Here is a 26,293-nt window from a genome sequence, read left to right as displayed (position 1 = left end):
GGAAGGGGAATCTTGATGACAGGGAGAGAGGAAAGAGCATGGCTTAATAGTTCAGCCAAGAGCTTCTCCTGCCTATTGAGTTCTGTTGCAGACATAGACAAGACTGTGACTTGGAATGGGAGGTAATCTTCATATGTACTCATGGGCAACGGGCATCCCAGGTGAGGACAGGCTAAGCCTCCCCAAACAGCCAGGCATGGCCCCACCCATGCTCCATCCCCATGACCGCCTTCTGCTTGCCACTCTTCCACCATGACCCCAGCCCAGGCTGCTCCTCATCCCTGAAGCGGGCTGTGGCTGGGGCTAGAGTGGGCCGGCCAGTGGCCTAGGACTTGGGGCAGCCGGGACCGGTGCTTGGGCTGCCCAGTGCTGGGGCCACCCGCCCAGCGCTCTGGGGCTGGGGGCACCCAGGAGGGCAGGCTGGGGTGGCCTGGGGCTCGGGGGCCAGCAGCCACAGTGTGGGTCTTGGGGCTCTGGCGGGGGTAGGGGACGGGCCTCGGGCACAAGGGGCCCAGGTGGGGGCTAGCCTCCCCGCAGGGGCAGTTCATGTGCCGCCCATGAATGCACTGAATAGCAGGAGGAACAGGGATCTGAGAGAGAGAGAGAGACCGTGTGTGTGAAAGAAGGAAAGAGATTCCTCACTGAGTTTTGCAAATAGGACCCTCTATCGCTCTTAAAATAGGACTGGAGTTTGCAACACTTTCCATCTCTGACCCAAACAGAATAATGACAGTACAGCAGATTGCTGAGTGCCATAAGCATGAAATAGAACTAAAACCTGAAGTGTGTGCGCACTTGCCTGCCTGTGGGGGAGTGGTAAAGTAGTGATTGTGGTAAAGTTGATAGCACAAAATAAGAACAGTGAATCAAACTTGTCTGTCATATCAGCATTAAAGGGAGCAGGAAGAGGGAAACTGACTAGGATAGTTGCAGATATAGTAACAAAAAAACCTGCCATTCATGGCTGTAACATGATTAAGAATTTGGAAATTTTTGTGCCGGCTGTTGGCTTTGAACACAATAGGGCTTACAATAAAGTATTAACAATTTCTTCAATAACTGTGTATTGCAAAGTGCAAAAGATTCCTGTTTGTTCTTTTGCAGTTCAGACGAATGGAACTTAATTGACAAAGCAGAGAAAATCCGACTACAGTACAGAATTGCAGAGGATGGAGAGTTCTGGTGAGGATACACCTTCTTCCATCTCAGAACTTGTGTTTTCCCAGAAGTGCTTCCATGTCTGTGCTTGACTGGGTACACATGAGAGTTCCTAGAGATGCCAAAAAGAACCATAACTCCATAAGTTAAGGTTGCACGGACATTCTTACTACCGTTGATCTGATGAGCATGTGCTTCCCTATATGAACCTAGTATGTTCTGGCCCAGAAGACAGTATATGCTGTCCCCTACAATAATAATCTTAATTTCAGAAGGATTATTCTCTGTACTTCTGGATTATTGGCAGAGTTAAAAGATCCTGAAATAATCAGTATAAAATCTCTAGGGCAACCAATATCTCTGTGTCTCCTGCACCTCCAGAAGGCATTCACTAGAAGGCTACATCTACACCTGGAGCAGGAGATGTGATTCACAGTTTGAGTAGACATATTTGCACGAGCTCTCATCAAGCTAGCGTGCTAAAAATAGAAGTATAGCCAGGGTAGCTCAGGCAGCAGCAAGCGGCAGCATGGGCAAGCTGCCCTGAGTATGTACCGATAAGGTCTGGAGGGGAAGGGATATACTCAAGGCAGCTAGCCTGTGCCGCCAGTGACTGCTGCCCATGCTACTGCAGCTACACTACTGTTTTTAGAGCATTAGCTCAATGAGAGGTAGCATGAGTATGTCTACTCAAGCTGGGAATCGTACCGCCAGTTCCAAGTGTAGATGGAGCTTGTAGGTGACACAGAGGAGGCATATTCAAAGAGAATGTTATGAGAGGAAAAACTGGGTAGCACAAACCTATTGTATCTTTAGAAGACAAAAATAAATGATTTAATTTGTGTCGGATATTTTTAAATAAATCCAAATAAATAAATAAATGGGAGGTAATGTCAAGCCACAAAATTCAGAAGCAGATCTGGATCTAGATTTCAAACATCCTAAAGTTGTGGAGTAGCAGCTGTGTTAGTCTGTATCCGCAAAAAGAACAGGAGTACTTGTGGCACCTTAGAGACTAACACATTTATTAGAGCATAAGCTTTCGTGGATACCCATTATTGACTACTTAAACTCATGCTTTTGATTCCTACACAGTCATACTGTCAATGTCCAAGCCACCCTGGTCATGCTCTTCCAGCAGTGAGACAAGAGGGTGAGGAAATTCAGTTGGATTTTCCATACACACAGCATTTTAGGGCACCACGAATCTAATTAGTCTGCCCTTGTCAAACAGCAACCAGGGTGGAACCAGGAAGAAAAAGGACTGCCAAGTTTCCATATTAATAGGAATGACAGAGCATCTATTATATGGACAATTTCAAAGTGGTGCACAAGGAGGTGGGCACAGAAATTGACATGATCTTTAATCTTCATAAACTTAATTCCCTACACGCCGTTTTGTATAATTGAGATTTTGGGGTGGGGAAATTGGTTTTATGGGATCCATTTTCCATATGAACCCAGAATCCAAGTTTTCTTATCTGTCCACCCCTATTCTTTGGATACCCATTATTTTCTCCTTTCCCCCTCCCTGCTTCTCTAGGATGTCATTTGACGATTTCATGAGGTACTTCACAAAGCTGGAGATGTGTAACCTCACACCTGATACTCTGGAGGCTGATAAGCTCCAAACTTGGACAGTTTCAGTCAATGAGGGGCGTTGGGTGAGAGGCTGCTCCGCAGGAGGTTGTCGCAATTATCCAGGTGAATAAAATCTCTTCTAGTAGAACCAAACTCCCTTGGCCTGTGATTGTGTCAGATTTCACAGGCTATGCAGAATCATGCAGCAGCCTAATCAGCACTTGATCTAGGAAAAAATCCAGATTCTGCAAAAATTGAGTTGTTGATTTGGTGGTTGGCACATTCCTGAGTCCTGAGGTAACAGCACAGTATGGCATTAAGGAACACCATATTCCTGGACGTATCATTTTACCGAAAGAGATGTAAACCCAAAAGGCCCTAACTATTTGTTGTTGTTCAAATATTCTGTGGCACCTGTTGTGAGAGAACAGATGTTAACTTCTGTGTGCTTGCCTAATTTCATTGTAGATATTTACATTCTCCCAATTTCAGTTTCCTCAGGAGTTTCAGTGAGATATATAGTCTTCACTTTCTGTCCTCGGTTGTTGTACACATTTGCAATGTTGCCATAAAACAACTGCAGCATTTCACATAGGGGTAGCAGCATTTCATTGTTGGCTGAAGTTATAGACATGTGGTAGGGTTTCTAAGTTAGTGGTAGTTTCAGTTTTACAGTGCGTAGCTTGTAAATCAGCAAGGGCTTAAAGATGCAAAATTCTCTAAATACTATAAATGCAAGATACTCTTGTTTGCCTCGCAGATTGTTTGTTGGGAAGGGGTGGATGTTCTGAAATAGGGCAGTGCCAATCTGATAAAATCCTATCTTCACTAGAATGTGAAATGAACCATTAAATCAATTATTTTCTGAACCAGCAAAGGCAACAACAGGGAGTAGAATGGATGCTTTGGCTTATCTGGCAGAAGTTCCTCTTTGCATGGAAATGGAGAAAAAACAGGAAAAGTACACCAGATTATTCTTTGTTAGCTCATCTTACTGCAAGTCTAGGTTTCCCCACCACAAGTTAAGTAAGACATTATATTGGAGAGGTGAGGAGTCGTAGCAATTAGGTTTTGGCATTGTATTCCAAAAACAATTTCTGATGTAAAGCTATAATGTACTAAGACAAATAAGACTTGATGACTGGGGTGTCAGTAATACTTCTTACTGGAAACAGGAGTCTTCTTTCAAACAGGTTGGGAAGCCCTGCTGTATGGAATACAGTAGAATGGCTACTACACAAGGTAAAGCAAACTGTCCACCATCAGTAACAGCACTAATATCAGTGAGTATGCAAAATACGAATATAGCCCCATAAAGGAGTCATATGGTGAAGAGTCACTTGTTGTATAGGCCAGCTTCCATCTTTGCTTGCAGAAATCAACTTCTGCCCAAGGAATGTGTAAAAAAGGAGATTAACTCAGTTTTTGACCTGTCTACCAAGAACTGAAAACCAGGAGTGAATACAGGAGATAAATAGAAGATAAAACAGTCTTAGCCAATGAGTATCATCTTAAAGAACTGAAGTTTTATATTAATTTTGTGGGGGGCGGTGTCTGGGGTTTTGCAGATACATTTTGGACCAATCCTCAGTATCGCTTGGAGCTCCTGGAGGAGGATGATGATCCTGAAGATAATGAGGTTGTCTGCAGCTTCCTGGTTGCACTGATGCAGAAAAACAGAAGAAAAGAGCGCAAACTCGGAGCCAACCTCCTCACTATTGGCTTTGCCATATATGAGGTACCATTACTACCAGGATGCTGTTCATTTCGCCAGTGCCACACAGTTCAGCTGATCCCAAATTGCAGCCCAACAGTACAAATCCTCCATGGACTGTAGCTAATTTTATAATGTAGCCTAGTTTACATTAACTGTAGATTTTGCCTTTAAACACAAAGATTTTCAAGGATTCCAGCAAGAAGTTGATTTCTACTACTTTTAAAAAATTATCCCTGTGGCAAGCATATGTATCCATCTTCCAGAGAAGATGCAAGAAAATGGGAATAAAGTATTATCTAATATTTACTAGTAGGTCTGTTATGGCAGGCCTTTCATGGTAAAGATTGGTCTAAAACCAAACCAGAAATTGTATCAGTAATGCCTATCAGTAAATGGGACTAAGCAGTCTCATAACAGTACTGAAAGAATGAGGAGTGGCAGCTTTTACTATTCAGTGGCTGGAGAGAGAATCTGGTACCTGAAAGAAACTCTTCTAGAGTGGATGGAACTAAGAGAGTAGGGAAATTCAGGTCTCTGTATTCATTTAGTCCATATTAACTTACAGATAGGAATTTGCCTTGTGTCACTTTACCTAGAAAGATCCCTTTCCAATCCCCATTCCCGACTTCCCCACATTGCTCCTCAGTAGCATCCCGAACTTCTCTTTGGTCATGGGATTTACGCCTATCAGAATCAAATACTGCATCGCCACTGGCAGTACCCTGTAATGGTGATGACAATCACTGAAAGTATGAGGTGAGATAGATAGAAGTACATGACCTGATTTTCAAAGGTATTGAGCAATTTCACTTCCTGTTGACTTCAATAGGAAAGGGTGTTGTTCAGCACTTTCCAAACCTATGTTTTAGTGTTAATCTTGATTTACTTTGCAGGGGACCCAAGAGAGTTTGAAGGGAGGTTGGTTATTTTTACGTAAAGGAGTGAGGTTGGTTAGAATGTTTATGTGATTTGAGGAACTTAAAATTGATGGCAGCATGCCTAGAAACTAGGACGAACACTTTATGTGTTCTTATAAAGCTAGATAAAATAAATAAGTGCACTCCCCCTGCATCCCTAACAGTTTCCCTGCTTTGTTTCTCTCTAAGGTGCCAAAAGAGGTATGAGCTGAATGGAAGAAGAATTGACATCTTGGTGTAAAGTTCTCAGATAACATAACTTTTGTGCCTGTCAGTGTAAGCTGGCTGGGCTTGTTTTCAGTGTTTTAGCACAAGTGACAGTCTTACACTTTCTGCTTTGAGTATCAATTAGCTACATTGTGAGTTCACATCTTCTCTTCTTATTTCTCATTTTATATTTTCTTTCCTTTTCCCTTTCCTCAATATTCATCTATTAAGTATGGATCCCATTCATGTCTTTTACAGTCTGATACCATGGACCAACGATAGCCATCATCTGGCTATTGTGTTCCATGCAGCTAAACCCTATAAAACCTTCAGACTGCTTTCTTTACTTCCTAAAGATATGCCAGGTTCCTCTGTTTTCTGCAGCATGGAGCTTGCTATATAGTTGCAGAATTCACTCCTTGCTGCAGAATTATCTTCTGGAAATTAGGGCTTTGTCTACACTACAGACCTCACAGAGAGAACTCTCCCGCCAGCATAATTAAACCACCCCCACAGACACTCTCCCACAGACATAGAGTTGTCCACACCAGCGCTTTTGTCAGTGACAATTATGTTAGTTGGGGTGTGTTTTTTTCACACCCCGACTGACAAAAGTTTTGCGGACAAAAGTGCTAGTGTAGCCAAAGCCTAAAGCTGTCATTAAAAAAAATGTATATTCCCAGCCCTTATGATTCCAAATAAACCTGAGCCTTCAGATAGTCTGGAACAATAGCACCAAGGGAGGTATGAACTGCCCATCTCGATGGTGTGTTAACTGTGAAATTTCAGGATCACATTTTGAATATTGTCATTGCTGATTATTTTACAGCTGACCATTTCAGCAGAAAACAGCTAGCAAATGTGCTTAGCTCAGAATCCCAAACCATCTCTCAATCTCTTCCCAAAAGCCCTACCGTCCCTACTAAGCTGCCAAAACCTGCAGCTTTCCCCCATCAGTTATGATGCAGTTATGTCTTGCCAATAATAAAAAATCTGTAGCACACTGAGAATCTACAAAGAGAAAGGTAAACTGGACATAAAATCAGAGTATTTAATGTAAGCATACTGTACTTATAGAGTCAGACTTTAAGGCCAGAAAGAGCCATCATCTAGTCTGACCTCCTGCACACTGCAGGCCACAGAACCTCATCGGCCCACTCCTGTAATAGATCCCTAACCTCAGGCTCAGTTACTGAAGTCCTCAAATAATGATTTAAAGACTTCATATTACAGAGAATCCACCATTTATACTAATTGCATTATTTTCATAGTTAATTACAAATTGAAGTTTTTACTGATCTGGTGCAGAATTTTCATTTTGCCCACCAGGCTGCTATAGAAGTTAGGTGGTTTTGCATCTTCCATCATGCCCAGCACCAAAGGGCAGTGTCTTAATTTTATATTATGTGTAACATAATCAGCCTAGTTTATTACAAATATATCTTTATATATTTCTCTTGTTAACTGGGCTGTTAAACCTTGTCTTCTTATTTTGCCATCCTGACACTTGCTGATGAGGGAAGAATCATTCAGCAGTAGGTTTCCCTGCTGTTCGGCTCAAAGTACAAGCTATATTAGCCTGCAGCCTTGCAGGGATCCTGGAAGTAACAGAGCATTGTCACAGTGCCCACAACCCTGCAGGTAGACTCTTTGCAAGCAGCAGTAATAAAGAGAAACGGATCTCTCACTTGGAGCCTGAAAACAGCAGGGGACAAACACTGATCCTGTAAAACAGCCAGACTCTTTTGGATCTGATCTCTTTATCAGCACAATAGTATTGCAAAATTAAGCTAGTTGTGGGTAGAATTTAGCAAAAGTTATTAGAAATTTTATTCTCAAAAATAATTTGAGAATTCTCTTTTAATTCAAATTAGATTTTAAATTGAATTTAGTGCTGGTAAAAGGTGCCCAACTGACAGCCCTGGACAATGAAATCTTCAGTTTATCCAGAGAACATATATGGCAGTGGCAGTGCACCAATGACCCTTATCAACATGCTTCAACCCTTTCTGGAGGGACAATCTGTAGAGCAGAGGTGGGCAAACTATAGCCCAGGGGCCACATCCAGCCCTTCAGATGTTTTAATCTGGCCCTTGAGCTCCCACCAGGGAATGGGATCCGGGTCTTATCATAGAATATCAGGGTTGGAAGGGACCTCAGGAGGTCATCTAGTCCAACCTCCTGCTCAAAGCAGGACCAATCCACAATTTTTGCCCCAGATCCCTAAATGGCCCCCTCAAGGACTGAACTCACAACCATGGGTTTAGCAGGCCAATGCTCAAACCACTGAGCTATCCCTCCCTGCACGGCTCCCAGAAGAAGCAGTATATCCCTCCTCCGGCTCTTAAGCGTAGGGGCAGCCAGGGGGCTCTGTGTCTGTGCCCCAAGCGCTGCCCCCGCAGCTCCCATTGGCCAGGAACCAAGGCCAATGGGAGCTGCAGGGGCAGTACCTGCGAATGGGGCAGTGTGCAGAGCCGCCTGGCCGTGCCTCCGTGTAGGAGCTAGAGGGGAGACACACCGCTGCTTCTGGGAGCTGCTTGAGATAAGTGCTGCCTGGAGCCCGCACCCCTGAGCCCCTCTATGCCCCAACCTCCTGCCCCAGCCCTGATCCCTCTCCTGCCCTCTGAACCCCTCAGTCCCAGCCCGGAGCACCCTCCTGCAGCCCCAGCCCCACCCAAGAGCCCGCACCCCCAGCCAGAGCGCTCACGCTCTCCCGCACCCCAACCCCCAATTTCATGAGCATTCATGGCCCACCATACAATTTCCATACCCAGATATGGCCCTCAGGCTAAAAAGCTTGCCCACTTCTGCTGTAGAGGTTAAGAAGGTAGTTTTTTCTCCAGGCTCATTCAGTCCTGGCCTCTGTGCTGATAATTCCAAGAAGTTAACAGTTAGTGCCATTTGTGACTGTGGCTTTGTGATGTGGATACCATCATTTTAGCAACACAAATGAGACCACCAACACATTTCAGGTAGGCCACACAGCAGCCATCAAATGCTAACAACTTCCAGTTAGAGGGGACCTAGTTGGTGACTTAAGGTAAAAGGGTCTATATCTATTACCAGCCTCCTGTACCTTGTATTTCAAAGAAAAGTTTTAATTGCACAGGCATTTTCTGCCAAGGTCATGTGCTGTCTGTGTGGGATCTGCCTGGGAGCTATGTAAGATCACGCTGAAGATGGGATGTTTGATTCTTTTGTTTACAGATGCATGGTAACAAGCAGCACTTACAAAAGGATTTTTTCCTTTACAATGCCTCCAAAGCTAGAAGTAAGTCATATATAAACATGCGAGAAATCTCTGAACGCTTCCGGCTGCCTCCCAACGAGTATGTCATCATCCCATCGACATATGAACCTCACCAGGAGGGAGAGTTCATCCTGAGGGTCTTCTCAGAAAAAAGAAGCCTTTCAGAGTAAGTTCAAGGGCCAGTTATTTGACTCTAAAGAAGCGGATGAACCACATGGCCCCCCATTCCCCCCCAAACACACATACTTCTTGCGTGTGCGCGCCTACACCCGCGCACACACGCGCGCGCACACACACACACACACAGTTCTTCTTTATTTAGGTTTCTAGGTCTCTTATGAAAAAGAAGCAGTTTCTTATGCCTTGGAAGAAGGATACTTTTTGCCTGCCTGAATTTGAGAGCTGGATCTAACTTCGGCCATCAGGGAAACATCATGGAATTAAGCAATTATTTCTTTTCTAGTGTTCATCCCTCACTCCCCCGATAGGTTACACTCCCTGGGTGGTCCTGTCTTCCTCCAAAGATGAGTAAACTTGGTAGCTGGTTTCACTTTGCTCAGAGCTAATTAGCTTGTTTTGTTTTCCCCAGCTGACAAAACTCACTGGCACTGCCAACCTCAGATTTTACAGGATGCATGCCATGCTGTGGCACACTCTCATAGACAGTATTTGGATACACAGCTCAGTTTGTGAACAGAGAGCCATGTCTAGACTTTGTCACTATAGAAAGAGAAGCCGATTTGAATCATAACTCAAGTTCTCATTTGAAAGTTCAAGTGGCTCTCTCCAAACCAGCTACAGAAACAGTGTAGGAGGGTGGCCCTTTTCTTCTTTCAAAACAATTTTTCCTCTCTCTAGGGAAGTTGAAAACAAGATAGAAGCAGAACGTCCTTCTGTGAGTATATTTTGCTTTCAGTTTATTACATGCAATGTTTTACTGTCTGATATCATACAAACAGTATACTGGGTCACTACCCCGGTCCCTTCTGTATGTGAAAGTAGGAAAGAATGTCACATCTAAGAAAATAAGTAACAAGAGGCCAAGGGCAGGCACCTCATGGTCCCATTAACATCAATTCCCATTAACTCTAATTGAGCAGCTATCTTATCATTTAGCCCTACAGTCAACCGATGGAACTCATTGCCACAGGATGCTGTGAAGGCCAAAAGTACAACTGGGTTAAAAAAAAACCTAGATAAGTTGATAGAGAATAGATCCATCCATCATTAGCCAAGATGTTCAGGGACATAACACCATGCTTGGGTGCTCCTAAACCTCTGGCTGCCAGAAGCTAGGACTGGATGACAGAGGATGGATCACTCAATAACTGCTCTGTTTTTGTTCATTCCCTATGAAGCATCTGGCACTGGCTGGTGTCAGAGACAGGATACTGGGTTAGATGGACCATTGGTCTGACCCAGTATGGCCATTCTTATGTTTTATGTATGGTGGCGTTATGATATGGAGAGACCACATCATATGACGTAAGACTTCATGCCAGACCTGAAACCTACTTTCAGTAACGGAAGGCTAGTGCTTTAGGCACTAACCAGACCTGGACATTTCACCATCACGTGTCCTCACCAACTTCATTTTGCAGTGTAACTGAACGTACAATAAAGGCCTTGCAGAAAACCTCTTCATCTGTGAATTGAGAATGCTAGTTTCCTGTAAAAAGTCTAGATTGTGCTGTCGAGTATTCAGTGTGAAAGTGACTTCTCATCTGATAAAGTCAGAACAATATTTTTTTGTGGCTCCTTTTGAAAAAGCATGTGATGATAAGTACCAGTATTCTGCAAATGTCTCCAAACAGTAGCAGTGATTTTAATTAATATCAATTATCCCTACAAACTGTTAACTCTTTTATTTGAGCTAGCTGCAACATGTTCAGAAGGGGGAAGACAAGGACTGATATAATAAAATGGAAGGAATGATGGGTACTCAGTTCAACTCAGGCAGGACATAATTTAATTGACCCTTGCCTACCACTAAGTCACCCTTTCATTTTCTGTAATGTTAAATGAACACTTTCAAGACTGGTAGGCTTAAAATAGCCCCACCATCTTGATATTGGTTTGTGGACACGGGTGTATCAATCTCCAGTACCCTGCTTACTGTAAAGAGGGGAACACTTAGAGCTGAGGTGGAGGTTTCTCAATTTGGGCAGGACAGTGGATGAGATGAACCCACTGATCTGATCTGGTATGGCAATTCCTACCTTTCTATATGTCACTCCACGGAGCTCAGATGCGAAAGATGTATGAATGTAGCTAAATGGCAAAAATAAACAAGAGAGAGCAAGAACGACATTGCACAGTATAACTTTGTACAATTTATATTAAATCTACAACTGTGTTTACTAATATCACTTTTTTTTTTGGTTCAGAAAAAGAAAAAAGGCAAGGTGGGTCTCTGCTTCAATAGACCTGAAAAGTGCTGGGCTTGAGTAGGGTAACAAGCATGCGGTTATATTAAAGTGGTGCTGGACTCTTGTTAAATGCCTGATGATATCACAGAAGCTTGAGCTTTTTGCCAATGTCAGAGTGAGTTATCTGCATATGGGAACTTGATCGGTGTTAGAGCTAGTTTCCTGCTGCTTTCTGCAATTATACTCTACCATAGGCAGTGATGGCTTTGTCTTCCTATTGTATAGCTAATAAGAGCTTTGCAGGATAGTGTACTCAGCTCGCTCAGAGAAGATAGCGCCTCTGAAACTTTCCATCCCTATAGGCCTGATCCAGATGCTGATCACCCAGGACTCCCATTGTTTTCAGTGGCAGCTGAAGGTGTCCAGCAGCTCATGGAATTGGGTCTTGTTTCTGACCTGTTACCCCAACACGCCATAAACCCTCTCCTTCACTCCCAGCTCCAGACCCTTCTCCACCCGTATCCCCCTTTCCAGCACAACACAACCCTGCTCCAGACAAATGTCCTAGTATCCACCTTCTACTGTCAAATGCTGCCACTCTTCCTGCCACAAAGTCCTGCTCCCCAAACTCCCACCAGCTGTCTAACCCAGCTGCCATCCCCCTTCTCTAGTAAGCTATGGGTTTCTCCCACCCATCCCTTACAACACACTTAGCTACAAAGTATTCTCTACCTTGAAAGTAGGTAGTGATGTGAGGATTATGCTATTTTTCCATTCGGGAGATGCAAAAATAAACCCCATTGAAACAAGTTATAAGGATTAATTCGGTAAACTCCTGTTTGGACTGTTATTTGCAAATTACCATTTACATCCTAGTCCATAAAACACCCAAAATCAGGTGAGCACATAAAAAATATACGGCATGTCCGGCAAGGGCAGAGCAATCTTTTCTGTCTTTGAAAACATTAAAGAAAAGCAAAGAAAGCAATTGCGCTTTGCGCCTGAATGCCTCACAAGTCAGTACTGGGAAGGAATCAAACACATGCACTGTACAAAGTTAAAACATTTCCATACTAACAACTCAGCTCATTTTCTGCATGGGAGTTATTGTAGTGCAGGTGGCCTTTATTGTTACTGCAGTGTTGCCACCCTTTCTGTGTGAGGGCTATTAAAGTTAGGGTGACCAGACAGCAAGTGCGAAAAATCAGGACGGGGGTGGGTGTTAATAAGCGCCTATATAAGACAAAGCCCCAGATATCAGGACTGTCCTTATAAAATCGGGGCATCTGGTCACACTAATTAAAGTACAACAAAGAACCTGGCTGGCCTCTTTTTTGCTCCTAAAACCAGGGTGTGTTTACTGCATAAATGGCTTTCCTGTACAAGGAGAACTAATTCCTATTTTTGCATAAGGAGTATTAACAGCATGAGTATCACTTTTTAGCATGATGAGAACAGTAACTTCAGAACCACCTTTGGTGCAGTCTCAGCTGTTACCACACTTGGTACCCTTTCTGTGATGGGAGCTGTTGCAGCATGAGCATGGTCACAGAATGGATTTTCTCAAACACTTTGCCCTCCTCTATTATGTAACTTCCACTTCTCTTCTCTTTGCTCTCTTCCTCCTCTCTCTAGCCAATCATCTTTGTTTCTGACAGAGCAAACAGCAATAAGGAGTTGAGAGTTGATGAAGCATCTGACAAGGAGAAGAAAAAAACGAGCAGAGATGAGAAAAAGAAAAGCGATGAGGTTTCTGTACCAGTTGGCATGAAGAAAATGGAGCTTGGTCTGGCTAGCATGGGGAAGTGGCTGGGTGGGGGCCAGGAAACTGAGAATTATGAGATAAGGAAAACCCTTTTAAAGCTGATAACGGTTTATCCAGACATAATTTTGGCTGATTTAGAAATTTCAGAGAGACAAGGTGGGTGAGGTAATATCTTTTGTTGGACCTTCTGCTGTGAGAGACAGTCCAATAAAAGATATTACCTTTCCACCTGGTGTCTCTACTATACTGGGACTGACACAGCAACAACTACACTGCATTAGAACTTTCAGTCAAGTCGGTGGATATATTGAATTTGAGACGGAAGAGATCGTCCCTGCAATGATTTTATGCCTATGTTGGAGAGAGTGGTTCGTTTCATAGGAATCATGTTGATCTTTTGTGATGATCTAGACTGGGGTAGTCTATTTTTTTGTCAAGGTCCAAATTTCTTGGTCAAGGTATAGTCAAGGTCCAGACTCCAGAGAAACATTTTTCACACTGCAATAACAATAACAATGATAATAAATAAATGAAAAGATTTCATGGTCCATTCAAAAGTGTCTGGTGGTCTGGATTTGGCCCACGGTTTGTCTATTGACTACCGGGATCTAGACTGTACAAGATGACACCTTTACAATTAGGGAAGTAATTCAATCAGTTGCTGATCAATCTCCCTGTAACAGCACCTGTTGTACAGGCAGTGTGTAGAAAATAACCTCATGTAGACTTCAAGAGGCTCCTGTTGATTACGAAGGCTTGTCTACAGTACAATTTCTACTGTGATTGTATCAGCATTCTATTTTACAATGCAGTAGTGCTCTAACACCGTTATAAATTGTGCAGAGGGCATCAAATTGTGTTATAATCATGGTACAGCCCTGTAAAGACCTGACCTTGCTCCAGCATGGTTTATATGTAGTTGGTGCTAGCACAGTCTGAACAGAATTGCTGCTAGCAAGGTCTGAGTAGAGTTTTCCTGCCCCTTCCGTTCAAGGATTGTTTTCCTGAAAACTGTGCTAGCCAAACTATTCTCTAGCATCCCTCTGAGTAGCCTGTACCCTTGATTCTCTAGCATGGTTACATAATAGTTTAAAATCCTCTTCACAATGGTCAGGAAAAAACATGCTAGACACTGCTATTAATAACCATATTTAACAGTTGTTGCAAGGAGAATGTCAATCATAGGCTCTAGGTCCTGTCTATGCTGTAACAATTCCTATGATAGTGGGGACCCAATTACAATACAGTTGTTTTCTGACATATATTAAGTTGCATTGTAGAAGTGAAAACACTGTTTTAAACTGTATCTTCAAATCATCCTACAGCCTTGGACTTGACAGGGTTCCAGTATAGTTCAGGAACATAATACAACACAGTTTAGTTCTAGCTATACCACGGGACTACACCATCTGTTAGCTAAGTTGGGAGGTTACCAAGTTGCAATCAGGTCACCCAAAGCTGCAGTTTTTACAGCATGGTTGGGTTCTAAATTGGGCTGTTTCTAAAAATAACTCCAGTATAAATATTTATTTAAAAGATCAGAGAAGTGTTAAAATAAAATCTATATTTTTTCCCTCTGACTTATTTTTCCCTTTCCAGCCCTAATGTATTAGTGGCATAAATAGGAAACTCTTGTCAACTGTTCTCCTTTGTAGTATCATTACTTCCTAACACAATAGGCTCTGCTGTGATTTAGTTTCATAATCAGAGGAAGAAAGTCTTGTTTATAGTCTTCTAGGCTTATCAAACAAATAACCAGAAAATACAGAAAGGTTCAAGAGAGAGAAGACTTGGATTGTTCTTATAAACTATCCACTGGGCAGATGAAGAATCTGGATTCTACAATAGGATTTTGTGTACTGAAAAAGTGAATCCCACCCAGGCTGTCCTGGGGACAGGTGGGAAAAGATTGAGTAGAACCAGTTATACATGTATTTCTTTTTCCTTTCGCTAGCTGTTAGAGAAAGAAACCTTGGAGAATTCAGGTTTAGAGAATTACTCTAATTTCAGGTTTCAGGGTAGCAGCCGTGTTAGTCTGTATTAGCAAAAAGAAAAGGAGTACTTGTGGCACCTTAGAGACTAACAAATTTATTTGAGCATAAGCTTTCAGTGGATGCATCCGATGAAGTGAGCTGTAGCTCACGAAAGCTTATGGTCAAATAAATTTGTTAGTCTCTAAGGTGCCACAAGTACTCCTTTTCTTTTTGCTCTAATTTCAGTCTCTATAAAGCATTAGAGAAGCACCTAAGCAACAATGCTCAGGCACTGAACCAAAGTCAAGGTTGTTCAGAGTCTGGGTGTTGGTTTCTCTGCATGGAAAATGGGGCTATTTTGCTGTGGGATTTTCAGGGAATGCCTGAGGCTGAGAGGTAGCAATATACTATCTGTCTTTTGTTTTTAACTACAACGAGGAAACTTGCATTTTAATATGTAATTAGTGTTACTCAACAGCAGGCAAAATTAAAACTAAAATGTTGAAGCTTCCTTTTTAAGGACATGTGAGTAATTGTCCCTTAATAACGCTCAGATTTGTTTGCATGTGCAAGAAAAAGAGGAGGCTGTCAAAGACAGAGGCTGCCCTATGGGCTATTCTGCCTTGGGGGAAAAGGCTGCTGCAGGCAATATATAATCTATGCCTCTGAACCCTCACTGAAATTCTTCTAGTCAGTAGATAGGTAAAGGGGCATTTTCATTACTAGAACTTGTCAAAGTAAAGTGCACTTGACCCAAGAGCAGATCTCCCCACAACATGCGTGCTCCATGCCTGCCAATTGAGGGGGTGGGGAGAGAAGTGTGGGCAGCAGGCTTCAGCAGATGTTACTGAGCATGCTCAGTCCATGGGCGCATGCTCAGTACAATCCACGCAGCAAAGGTGGGGGAGGCATGCATGTTGCCTCTGCTCCAAATATTTCCTTTATAGGAAATTAAATCAAATATTTAAACAGAAACAGCAAGGAGTGAGAGTAATTGTTTAAAGGGATAAGCAAGAGCAATGGGATGAAGTTAAGCAAGTAAACCTACATGATGGTTATTGGGGAACATTTTTAAACATTTTGAAATCTACTAGGCATTAGAAAAATTTCTAACAGCCCTCTTAAACTGTGGAATAGTTTCCTGAGAGGAAGGCCTGTCACTTGACTTGCTTCAAACTAGACTGGACAAAGCACTACAAAATGTGCTGTAGAAACAAACTACTTGCTCCTGGTGAATGGATTGAATGGCTGGTAGATATTTTTTTTTTTAACAGTAATGTATGTGATATTAGCACAACTTTCTTCAGAAGGTCTTACAGAAAGGTGGTACATCCAGTCCGCTCTGCAAAGGCTACCAGGAAAATGTAACAAGCACTATAACAGTTCCTTGCTGTAGGGCATTCTGCTTTCCAGAGCAGTTCCCAAAGGAATGATCCTGAAATAGGAAAAGTTCTACTCTGTTGGGGAGGGAAAAGGGAGTTGAAATGTTATTCCAAATTCATTAAGGATTTTCAGACAGTCACAAGTGAGTGATTGATCCGGCCCCAGAGATCCCCTGCTCTCTCCCAAAGGCCCTCACACCAGCCCATCAACATTATATTTGTGTCTTTGCAGCCCACTCCAACAAATGCTGACAAGGACAGCGAAGAAGAGAAGCAGTTCAGGAATATATTCCAGCAGATTGCTGGAGATGTGAGTACACAGTCGAAGTCTCTATCTTTCATAACAGACTAACCTTGAGAGCAGTTAAATCAACAGCCATTCCAAAGAGGATGGAGCTAGTGGTGGCAGATGACAGAACAAGGAGCAATGGTCTCAAGTTGCAGTGGGGGAGGTTTAGGCTGGATATTAGGAAACACTATTTCACTAGGAGGGTGGTGAAGCACTGGAATGGGTTACCTAGGGAGGTGGTGGAATCTCCATCCTTAGAGGTTTTTAAGGCCCGGCTTGACAAAGCCCTGGCTAGGATGATTTAGTTAGAGTTGGTCCTGCTTTGAGCAGGGGGTTGGACTAGATGACCTCTGGAAGTCTCTTCCAACCTTAATCTTCTATGACAGGTTTCAGAGTAACAGCCGTGTTAGTCTGTATTCGCAAAAAGAAAAGGAGTACTTGTGGCACCTTAGAGACTAACCAATTTATTTGAGCATGAGCTTTCGTGAGCTACAGCTCACTTCATCGGATGCATACTGTGGAAATTGCAGAAGACATTATTATATACACAGACACCATGAAACAATACCTCCTCCCACCCCACTCTCCTGCTAGTAATAGCTTATCTAAAGTGATCATCAAGATGGGCCATTTCCAGCACAAATCCAGGTTTTCTCACCCTCCGCCCCCCCACAGACAAACTCACTCTCTTGCTGGTAATAGCCCATCCAAAGTGACCACTCTCTTCAGAATGTGTATGATAATCAAGGTGGGCCATTTCCTGCAGGAATCCAGGAAATGTGCTGGAAATGGCCCATCTTGATGATCACTTTAGATAAGCTATTACCAGCAGGAGAGTGGGGTGGGAGGAGGTATTGTTTCATGGTGTCTGTGTATATAATAATGTCTTCTGCAATTTCCACAGTATGCATCTGATGAAGTGAGCTGTAGCTCACGAAAGCTCATGCTCAAATAAATTGGTTAGTCTCTAACGTGCCACAAGTACTCCTTTTCTTAATCTTCTATGATTCTATGCAGATTCGAAACACACTTGAAACTCTCTCTGATCTCCGGCAAGGTCTCAAACCAAGCAAATCACAGTACAGTAATACACTGAAGGCCTGAGACCTAAATGTAGTTTTGGAACCATATCTTGTCATTGTTTAGTCTTTTTGCAAATAAGAGGGAGCTTTATTTAAAGCTGGCTTTGTGCTTCATTGCTAGTATGTGGAGTTTCTTGACCAACTTCACTTAACATGTATAAATAAAAATAAAATATTCCTCAGTGGGTGCTTAATTGTGGAAATTAAAAATGGAAACAGATCAACAACTGCAGTGCTCGGTGGCCTGGTAATAGGATAGAAAACCTTTTACCTTTAGCTCATTGAGTCAGGTGTGACCCAAGGTGTTCTTGACATGAATTTACTGGCTGTTCATCTAATGACTGTTCAATAGCCTGTATGAAATGAGTGGTGGTTCCCAGAGGATAGGGGATCACTTAATTAGCACTGTTTGTCACCTGGTTCTGTGTCTCAGCAGCGAGGTGACAGTTTGAATGGGCACAGAATAAACTGCACCCTCTTTCACCCCTATAGGCAGATCTCTCCAGAGTGGGGCTGCGGAAAAGAAACTTTCATTGCCACTTCTGATTCTATATCTGTTAGCTAGAGAATCAGTCTTTGAACAGAACCAGAATGAAACTGACTTTAAAAGTTCAGAAAAATGAAATTATATATTTCTGTCTGACAGAAAACTAACACTGGGAAGCCAGAAGTTCTAGAACTTGCAGGGGAAGCTGTGGCCTGAGTAATTTTAAATAATATTTTTTTCACTAGAAGTTTCACACTTATTCCCCTAGTACGGTTTTTTAAACAGTTAAAGAATGACAAGCAGGAATGTAGGAGCAAAAGAAGGAGAGTTAGAGACAAGACAAAAAAACAAGAAAGAGAATACCTACAATTGTGTACATGCACACGCACATACCCACAACCTATCCCAGCATTAAGGCATGTCCCGTGGGTTTTACAAATTTGAACTCAGTATGACTCAAGGATAGAGTGGGTCTAGACCATTAACATGACCCCATCTAAACTAGCTGGCAAAGCATCCTTCCAGCAAACCACATTTAAATAGTTCTTGTTGGAAGGATGTCAGCAGTTTCCCTAGCCAGTGTAAACAGTGCTAATGGCCCTGATGGTTCTTTTGTGCACTGATTTACACCAATGTAACTTCACTGACTTCCATGGAGTTGCTTCTGATTTTAGACTTGAAAAAGTAAAAAGAGACAATCAGGCCCAATAAGTTGTTTTCCTCTCACTTTAACTCTCTATGAATAGCTCAGATCCTAAAAGTCCACTAAACTAAGAAACACATTGCACAACTTGGGCGAGCTCCTGATCTTGGGACAGCTGTGGGGCTGATCCAGTCCCCTGTTTAAGACAGAAATGCTTTAACTTGGATCCCCAGGGTGCAAGCAAGCCTGGATAGCTGTGCCAACAGGTGGATGTGCAGGGTGGCACAGCAGCTGATAAGGCAGGTCATCTCCAGTGCAGGGGGGATCCTTTAAGTTGCCCTTTAATCTTTTAATCTTCCTATGGCCAGCTACACCAGCTTTTTATTAATTATTATTATCATTTTACCAGTGATTTGGGCAACAGTCCAGCCAAAGATTTGGGCCAGTATCTGTACTGTGTATGAACTTGGACTTCTTTCTCTGCTGCATATTGCAGCACCTAAAATCACTGAGAAAAAAACTTAGCATTATTAAGAAATCCATGCTCTGCACCCCTTTCTGCTCTATACTGAATGTTATAATTTGTGGCATTCTCTGCACCTTTCTGTCCAGGACATGGAGATCAGTGCTGACGAACTTAGAAGTGTTCTGAATAACGTTTTAAAAAAACGTGAGTTTGAGCTTTTTTCTACCTCCTCATCAGTCTTTGAATATTATTGAGCAAGGAACTCTCTAGTTGTGACATTGCCTGCAGTGTCATCTTCACATTGGTGGCCTCTTGATGTCAGTTATGGTTTAAGAACTTCCTAGTATCACTGTAGTGGGATTCCCAGTTGGGACTCCAGCAGACTGAATTTGGTCACAGTAGCGTCCTTTCCATTTAGTCTAGGACTGAGTTCTCACATCACGGCTGTGTTCGTTCGAGGACTAAAGAAAGTGAGATTCACTCAAAGCACTGTGTGGGCTAATCTAGCCTATATGAGGTGAAGAAAGTTCAGCCAGAATTTGGAACAGTAATAGCCCTGAGTACCTGTCAGTTTCTCTGTCACACATTTTTTGGAAGGTGTCAAAGGTAGATTTAGGGTTTGTACTTTGAATGGAGTCACATCAGATAGGAGGACATACTTGCTGATTTGTACAGTTTCTTCATTTGGGATTATTTCTTTCAGACAAAGACCTGAAGACAAAAGGGTTTGCACTGGAGTCCTGCCGCAGCATGATTGCCTTAATGGACGTATCCTTCTCAAATCATAGATGATTATTTGATATATTAAGTTTCTTGCACTACTTGCTGCAGAACCACCTGAAATACAGCTTTGTAAATTTGGGAATATAACCGTGCCTCTGTGGGTCACAACTAAGAATACCAAATTCGGGACAAACTGCTGCAGAAATAGGGCAGATACACCCCCAAACTGGAGGTTATTCTCCCTTACGATATACCAAATCAGCAACAAAACTAAACTTCTGTTTCACCACACTGGCTAACAAGAAGTCAGAAAAGCAGTTTCCTTAGGCATTCCAGTCCTTATATCACCACTGAAAACACTAGACTTAAAGATGAGTGGTTCTTTAAAACCAATTTAATCAAATAAAAGAGTTCTTCTGATCCCAAAGGACCAGCCACATAGTCAGGTCAATATATAACTCATATCTGACCCAAAAATCACACTGTTGCCAGTCTTTTTTATCTACAGTCTAAAGGTTTATTTATGAAAAAGAAAAAGAAAGAAAGGTGAGAGATAAAAATGGTTAAAGGAATCAAATACATACAATAATTGCAAAGTTCTTGGTTCAAGCTTGTAGCAGTGATGGAATAAACTGCTGTCTTAAGTCATGTCTCTGGTTGCTTCCAACTCATTGGAAGGTCCTCAGTCCCTTGGTTTTAATGCTCCCATCAGTATAAGTCCATGGTCCAGAGGCTTGAGCAGGAAAGAGGCAAAGCTGTTTCCAGAGCTTTTTATAGCTTCTGCCATGTGGAGAGAAATTCATTATTTCTAACAAAGCCCTCAGCACAGCTGGTGGAAAATTACAGGTAGCAAGATGGAGTTTGGAGTCACATGGGCAAATCACAGGTCCCTGCATAATTTCGCTTATTCATAGCAGGAAAGTCCATTATCTGTAGATAGGTGTCTCCCGTGGTCCATTGTGAGTTAAGTGCTCCTTGATGAGCCACTTAATTTGAATAGTCCCTTCAAGATGTGCAGGCTAAATACCTTGTGGGCATTACCCCAGGAGCAAACATATTTGAATTACAGTATAGAGCCAATGCTCATAACTTCAAATACAAAAATGATACATGCACACAAATAGCATAATTATATTCAGCAAATGATAACCTTTCCATAGATACCTTACTTGGCAACCTTTGTACAAGATTTGTTGCAATTATATAACAGTGGTAGCAACAATGATCTACATGGTCATGTTTTATCAGATAACATAACAAGGAAGCAGAACAATACTTTATATTCTGTACATTCCTATTTCCTGACAGTGGCCAGTATCACATGCTTCAGTTGAAAGCAGAAGAAACTCCAGAGTGGACAATTATGCAACAACCAGCTCATTGCAGAAGTTTCTTCCTAACCTGGCCGTTAGTTACCTTTTTGTCCTGAAGCATAAAGATTAGATCTTTTCTTTAAAAATCATATCTAATGTAACTATAGTTTATGCAGCAAAATTTCACTATTTCTCTGTTATCCTTAATTTGTAATATGTTAAGTACATCTTACTGTGTACTTTTTATATAAAAGTATTTTGATAATCTCAGAGCATGCACTATAATATACAGTACTACAAGATGGTACATATTCATTTTAGGTAGAAAAACTGTATAATATGTTGTATTTGATATTGTGACAAAGTTCATATATCTGCCTTCTATTACTCTCCTATAGCCATCTGGCCCGACCCTGTCACAATATATCATGTGTGATCAAGTAATTAAAGAAGATTATTATCCACATACATAGAAGGACAGAGTGAAATTTGCAAATACAACTTGAGTGCATAACTATGCAACCTTAATAGAATGTTGTATAGGATTTCTGAGGTTGTTTTGGTGGATTTTTTAAGAGAGATGGAAAATATAAAACAGAAGGAGCTTTATTCTTCAGGATGAAACTTAAATTGGCAAGTTAAATTGGCAACTTCATGTGTAAATTTCCACATTTGAAACTATTTGAAAAGATACCACTGGAACAGTGCTTCTCAAGCTATCTGGTGTGGGGGACCGGCAATTTTTTTTTCCAATGTGTGCGCAGACCGGCAGCCGATGGCTATGTCCGCGGACCACCACTTTGAGTAGCACTGCACTGGAACACCTCAATCCTACACACTTTAAAAGATCTCCAGGAGGGACCCCCTCTCCTACCAAATGCAGGAGCTCTGTACCTAGTGACAACATTTTATGAGCATGGAATTAAATGCAATTCAGAATTAACAAAAGGGTTCATAAAGTACTTTTCAGTACTATTCACCCACCTCTAATAATAAGGGAAATCCTAAATAAGATTTTATATTCTCTTGAAGTGGACTCTGACCTGAGTTTTGATAACTTTCCCTTAAAACATTTGTTTTTTTACCTGAACTTTCACAACACAGACAGATGGTTCAGGGAAAATAAACTTAGAGGAGTTTCGACACCTCTGGGATAAGCTGAAAAGCTGGCAGGTATTGTTGAGAACTTCTTGTGTTTTTCTTATTCTGTACTTCTTCCATAGAGGCAATGTTCACATAACTATTCTATCAAAACAGTTCTCTTTCTGAATCCCACAAAGCATCTACTCACAGTATAATACAGTGGTTCTCAACCTTTCCAGACTATTGTACCCCTTTCAGGAGTCTGATTTCTCTTGCGTGCCCCAAGTTTCACGTCATTTAAAAAACTATTTGCTTACAAAATCAGACATAAAAATATAAAAGTGTCACGGCACACTTACTGAAAAATTGCTCAGTTTCCCATTTTTACCGTATAATTATAAAATAAATTGATTGGAATACACAGCTCACAGCATCCTCCTCCTTGCTAGTATTCAGGGACTAAGAGCAGACCCACCTGGCAACCCGTCCCTGACAAGATGTGAATATAGAGCAAAAGGCAACTCATCAACTGTTTAAAGTCTAGATTATAAATAGCTTCTATATATCAAAATTAAGGTGCTGAATTGTTTACTGGCAGCCAATGCAGTTTACAGAGGAATTGGAGTTATGCAGCACTGAGCAAAATAGGTTTGTTAGTTTTTTCAGCACCTCTCATGTGCTAGATATTCCAAAGTGTTTGCAAAGCAGTGAGTTAGATCAGTGGTTTTCAACCTCTTTTCGTTTGCGGACCCCTACATTTTTTTGAATGGACGAGCGGACCCCTTTGGAAATTTTAGACATAGTCTGCAGACCCCTAGGGTTGAAAAACCACTGAGTTAGATGACAGTTACATTTGCTTATATGATCACTGTATTATCATTATGTACTCTGTGATGGCTCACCCAGAGACTTGGGAATTGCAACCTGATTTATATAGCAAAAGGGTCTATTAGCCAAGGCACTGGGATTATTCCCAACTTTTTTCTGTAAAGGGCCCTGGATCTTCAATTTCTAACTGGGCAGCCAACAGATATAAGAAAGAAGGGCCTTGGTACAACATCTCATTTGAGCGATAGCCCTACAATAATGCAGCACCCCTTACAACTGCACTGCAGTGTCACCATTCTTTATACGCACTTGCCTCAATGTGTGTGGGATGGAACACACAACTTTCACAGACAATCATTATTCTTCAATGACCCACCACTCTACTCTGTATGGAATTCGTCTAGCTTTTGAAGCCTAGATACTAGAGTGAAAATCATAGCCCTACTCAGTGGCCCAATCAGCTTTGTTTTTCTACAAAATGACCAAACTTTATTCCTGATATTTATTTTTTTCTTTTCCAGAAAATTTTCAAACATTATGACACAGATCATTCTGGCACCATTAACAGTTACGAGATGCGTAATGCAGTCAAAGATGCAGGTATTGCACAGTACTCAATGCCCTGTATTTTTGGATAGGGATTCATCTAAATCCATGCTCTCTTGCTCTCCCCTTGTTCCTACCCTTCCTGTACCGATATAGCAAAAATGAGAAGTACAGTGCAGCCTTTTAAAGGAATATGCCCTAGAAAAACCTGGATACTGAGCTGTTGCCCTGGACAAATTTTCACATGTCCAAGCTGCAAGGAAAACACTTTGTGTTTTAAAGACTGAATCTTCTGTTCAGCCAGTTCTACCTTTCAGTGGTAAACAATATTTTGCCTTCCCTGTGCACTCTCCATCAAGGATCTCAGGGAGCTTTACAAACATTAATTAATTGCCTGGCACAGCTACCAAGCTTTTTGCAGCTCCATGTGTGACATTTCTCAAGAGTGGGAAGTCACCTATTTCCCCCAGGGTTCCTGCCAACTAGTGGCAACTGGTGTGAGGAAGGCGGGGACCTGTTCCTAACACACCTCACAAGCATGGGCAGGGAGGAGGCAAGGAGCAGCAGTGGGCGTTACTGAGCCAGTGGGGGGACATTCCTGGGCCATTGACACAGCAAGCCTGGAGTAGCCTGGGAGGGTTGTTGTAGGTGGAATCTGGAGCAGCCTCCCTTATTCAGCCCTCCCCGTTCTTGCCCCATTTAGTCCACTTCACCCCCTTCCCTCACATTCTGTCCCCTCTTATCCCCCTTCCCTTCCCTTCCCTTGCCTACCTGCTCCTGCTGATATTGCTGCCACAGTCCCTTGCCCCTCCTCTGAGTCTGGGCCTGGGGTTCCCTCCTGGCTGGCCAGATACTGACAGATAAGAGAAGTTACCTGGCTGCTTCTAGCCACAGTGGCCCCTGGTGACCAGGAAGAATGATAGTAGCTCTTTGCCTACAGCTTGCTCACAGCCCAGCTGATTACAGGGGATGCCTGCTGAGCTGCAGACAGGTGGGACTAGGGTTGCTAATTTTAATTGGATATATTCCTGGAGGTTTCATCAAGTGACATAATCTTTAATTAAAGATCATTCTTTAATTCCTGGAGACTACAGGACAATCCTGGAGAGTTGGCAACCCTAGGTGGGACAGGGTGGCAAGATGCATGACACTTGGTAGCCCTGCCCCTGTGAGGTAGGGAAGTGTTATTGGGGAACTCAGCATCTCCCACCTGCTTTATATCAGGGGAGGAGATGGTTTGCTCTTTAGCCTTTCACTGCTTATATCAGTGCTGTCCAGCCTTAGTAAATGAAGCCTGGCCACTTCCATAACCCTCATCCACTCAGTGTGGTATTCTGTCCGTCTCAATGGGGGCTGGGTCATATAAAGGTTGATGAGCTGGTTGCAGGCTACGTTCCCTTTAAGCTGTGTGGCCTCACAGCAGGCTATCAAGGGCCGTGCAGGGGCCTGGACTGGATAGAAGAGAGGTAGGGGGTGTGCAGGGCTGCGGCAGGGAGAGGCGCCTCTCCCCTGGCCCCAGCCCCGGTCCCGGCCCCAGCCCCGGCCCCAGGGCTGCCATGGCAAGAGAGGGTTGGGGGCAGTCCTCTCTCCCTGCCGCAGACCTGGGGCAGCCTGCACCCTAAACTCCCCATCCCCAGCCCCACCCCAGAGCCCACACCCCCAGCCCTGAGCCCACTCTGAACCCCTTGGCCCCACCCCCGCCACACATCACCTCCATATTGGTGCACATAATAAAATTCATTCCGCACATGGATGTAAAACCTGAGGGAGCAGTGGCTGCAGGCACAGCTAGGAGCTGGCTCCTTTAGCTCAGACAGTGGAGGACTATGCTTTTTAGAAGCTGAGGCCCCAGGTTCTATCCCTGCTCTGACAAACCACCCAGGGGTGCAGTGTTGCACTTACCTCAAACAGCAGAACTCCTCCGCTGGGTATGAGTATACGGGCAGGGGAAAGAGAAGGTGGCAACCTCAGGCCGCACATCCTGTGGTGTGCTGAATACCCACTGACTCGGGAGCCAGTGCAAGTGGGGCTTCTGCTGCTTAGCGGAGGGCACCACTCTCCAGCCAGGCTGTAAAGGTTCACCCTCATAGAAGTTGTTGTGGATTTTTTAAATTGTGCAAATACAGTTAAAGCACACTAAAAGTTTTTCCACCTGCACAGTATTATCCCCACTTTACAGACATGGAAACTGAGTCACAGAGCAGTTCAGTTATCGGCCCAAGGTCACACAGAGAATCTACAGTTGAGCCAAATCTCTTGACCCCCACTCATGTGCCTTAGTCACAAAGCCTCTGTTCCAGTTTGGTGGGGGGTGGGGGTCTATTTTAGTTTCTTCTTTATAATGGGGGACCTTTCAATTTCCACCTGCCCTTCAGTAAGAAAGTACCCTTCAAAAAACCGTACTGTCCGTGCCCACCCCCAAGTATGCAACATAATTAAATAGCATTCACCCTGCAGACCAGGTGGCTGCTTCATCTCTCCCAAACTTATTAGCATACCGGCTTCTAGAGAGAC

General features: G+C 42.9%; 1 protein-coding gene across 3 annotated transcripts in view; it reads left to right on the top strand.

Annotated features, from left to right (window-relative positions):
• CAPN3 (calpain 3) overlaps nt 1–26,293 on the top strand; it is a 66,273-nt gene that overhangs the window by 27,394 nt on the left and 12,586 nt on the right. Inside the window, exons 9-21 of one of the 3 annotated variants that reach the window (XM_037900404.2) lie at nt 1,105–1,182; nt 2,702–2,862; nt 4,308–4,477; nt 5,563–5,574; nt 8,788–8,996; nt 9,689–9,725; nt 11,218–11,235; nt 12,835–12,948; nt 16,552–16,629; nt 19,433–19,490; nt 19,990–20,054; nt 22,427–22,495; nt 23,755–23,833. In XM_037900404.2, coding sequence (XP_037756332.1) covers nt 1,105–1,182; nt 2,702–2,862; nt 4,308–4,477; nt 5,563–5,574; nt 8,788–8,996; nt 9,689–9,725; nt 11,218–11,235; nt 12,835–12,948; nt 16,552–16,629; nt 19,433–19,490; nt 19,990–20,054; nt 22,427–22,495; nt 23,755–23,833 — 1,148 coding nt within the window. The remainder of the gene's footprint in view (nt 1–1,104; nt 1,183–2,701; nt 2,863–4,307; nt 4,478–5,562; nt 5,575–8,787; nt 8,997–9,688; nt 9,726–11,217; nt 11,236–12,834; nt 12,949–16,551; nt 16,630–19,432; nt 19,491–19,989; nt 20,055–22,426; nt 22,496–23,754; nt 23,834–26,293) is intronic. The other 2 variants (XM_037900406.2, XM_037900407.2) reach the window with 2 other exon arrangements.

This window comes from Chelonia mydas, chromosome 6 (assembly GCF_015237465.2).
Source record: "Chelonia mydas isolate rCheMyd1 chromosome 6, rCheMyd1.pri.v2, whole genome shotgun sequence".
NCBI lineage: Eukaryota > Metazoa > Chordata > Testudines > Cheloniidae > Chelonia > Chelonia mydas.
Note: the sequence above shows the minus strand (reverse complement) of the source record. Positions and strands in the feature narration are given on the sequence as shown.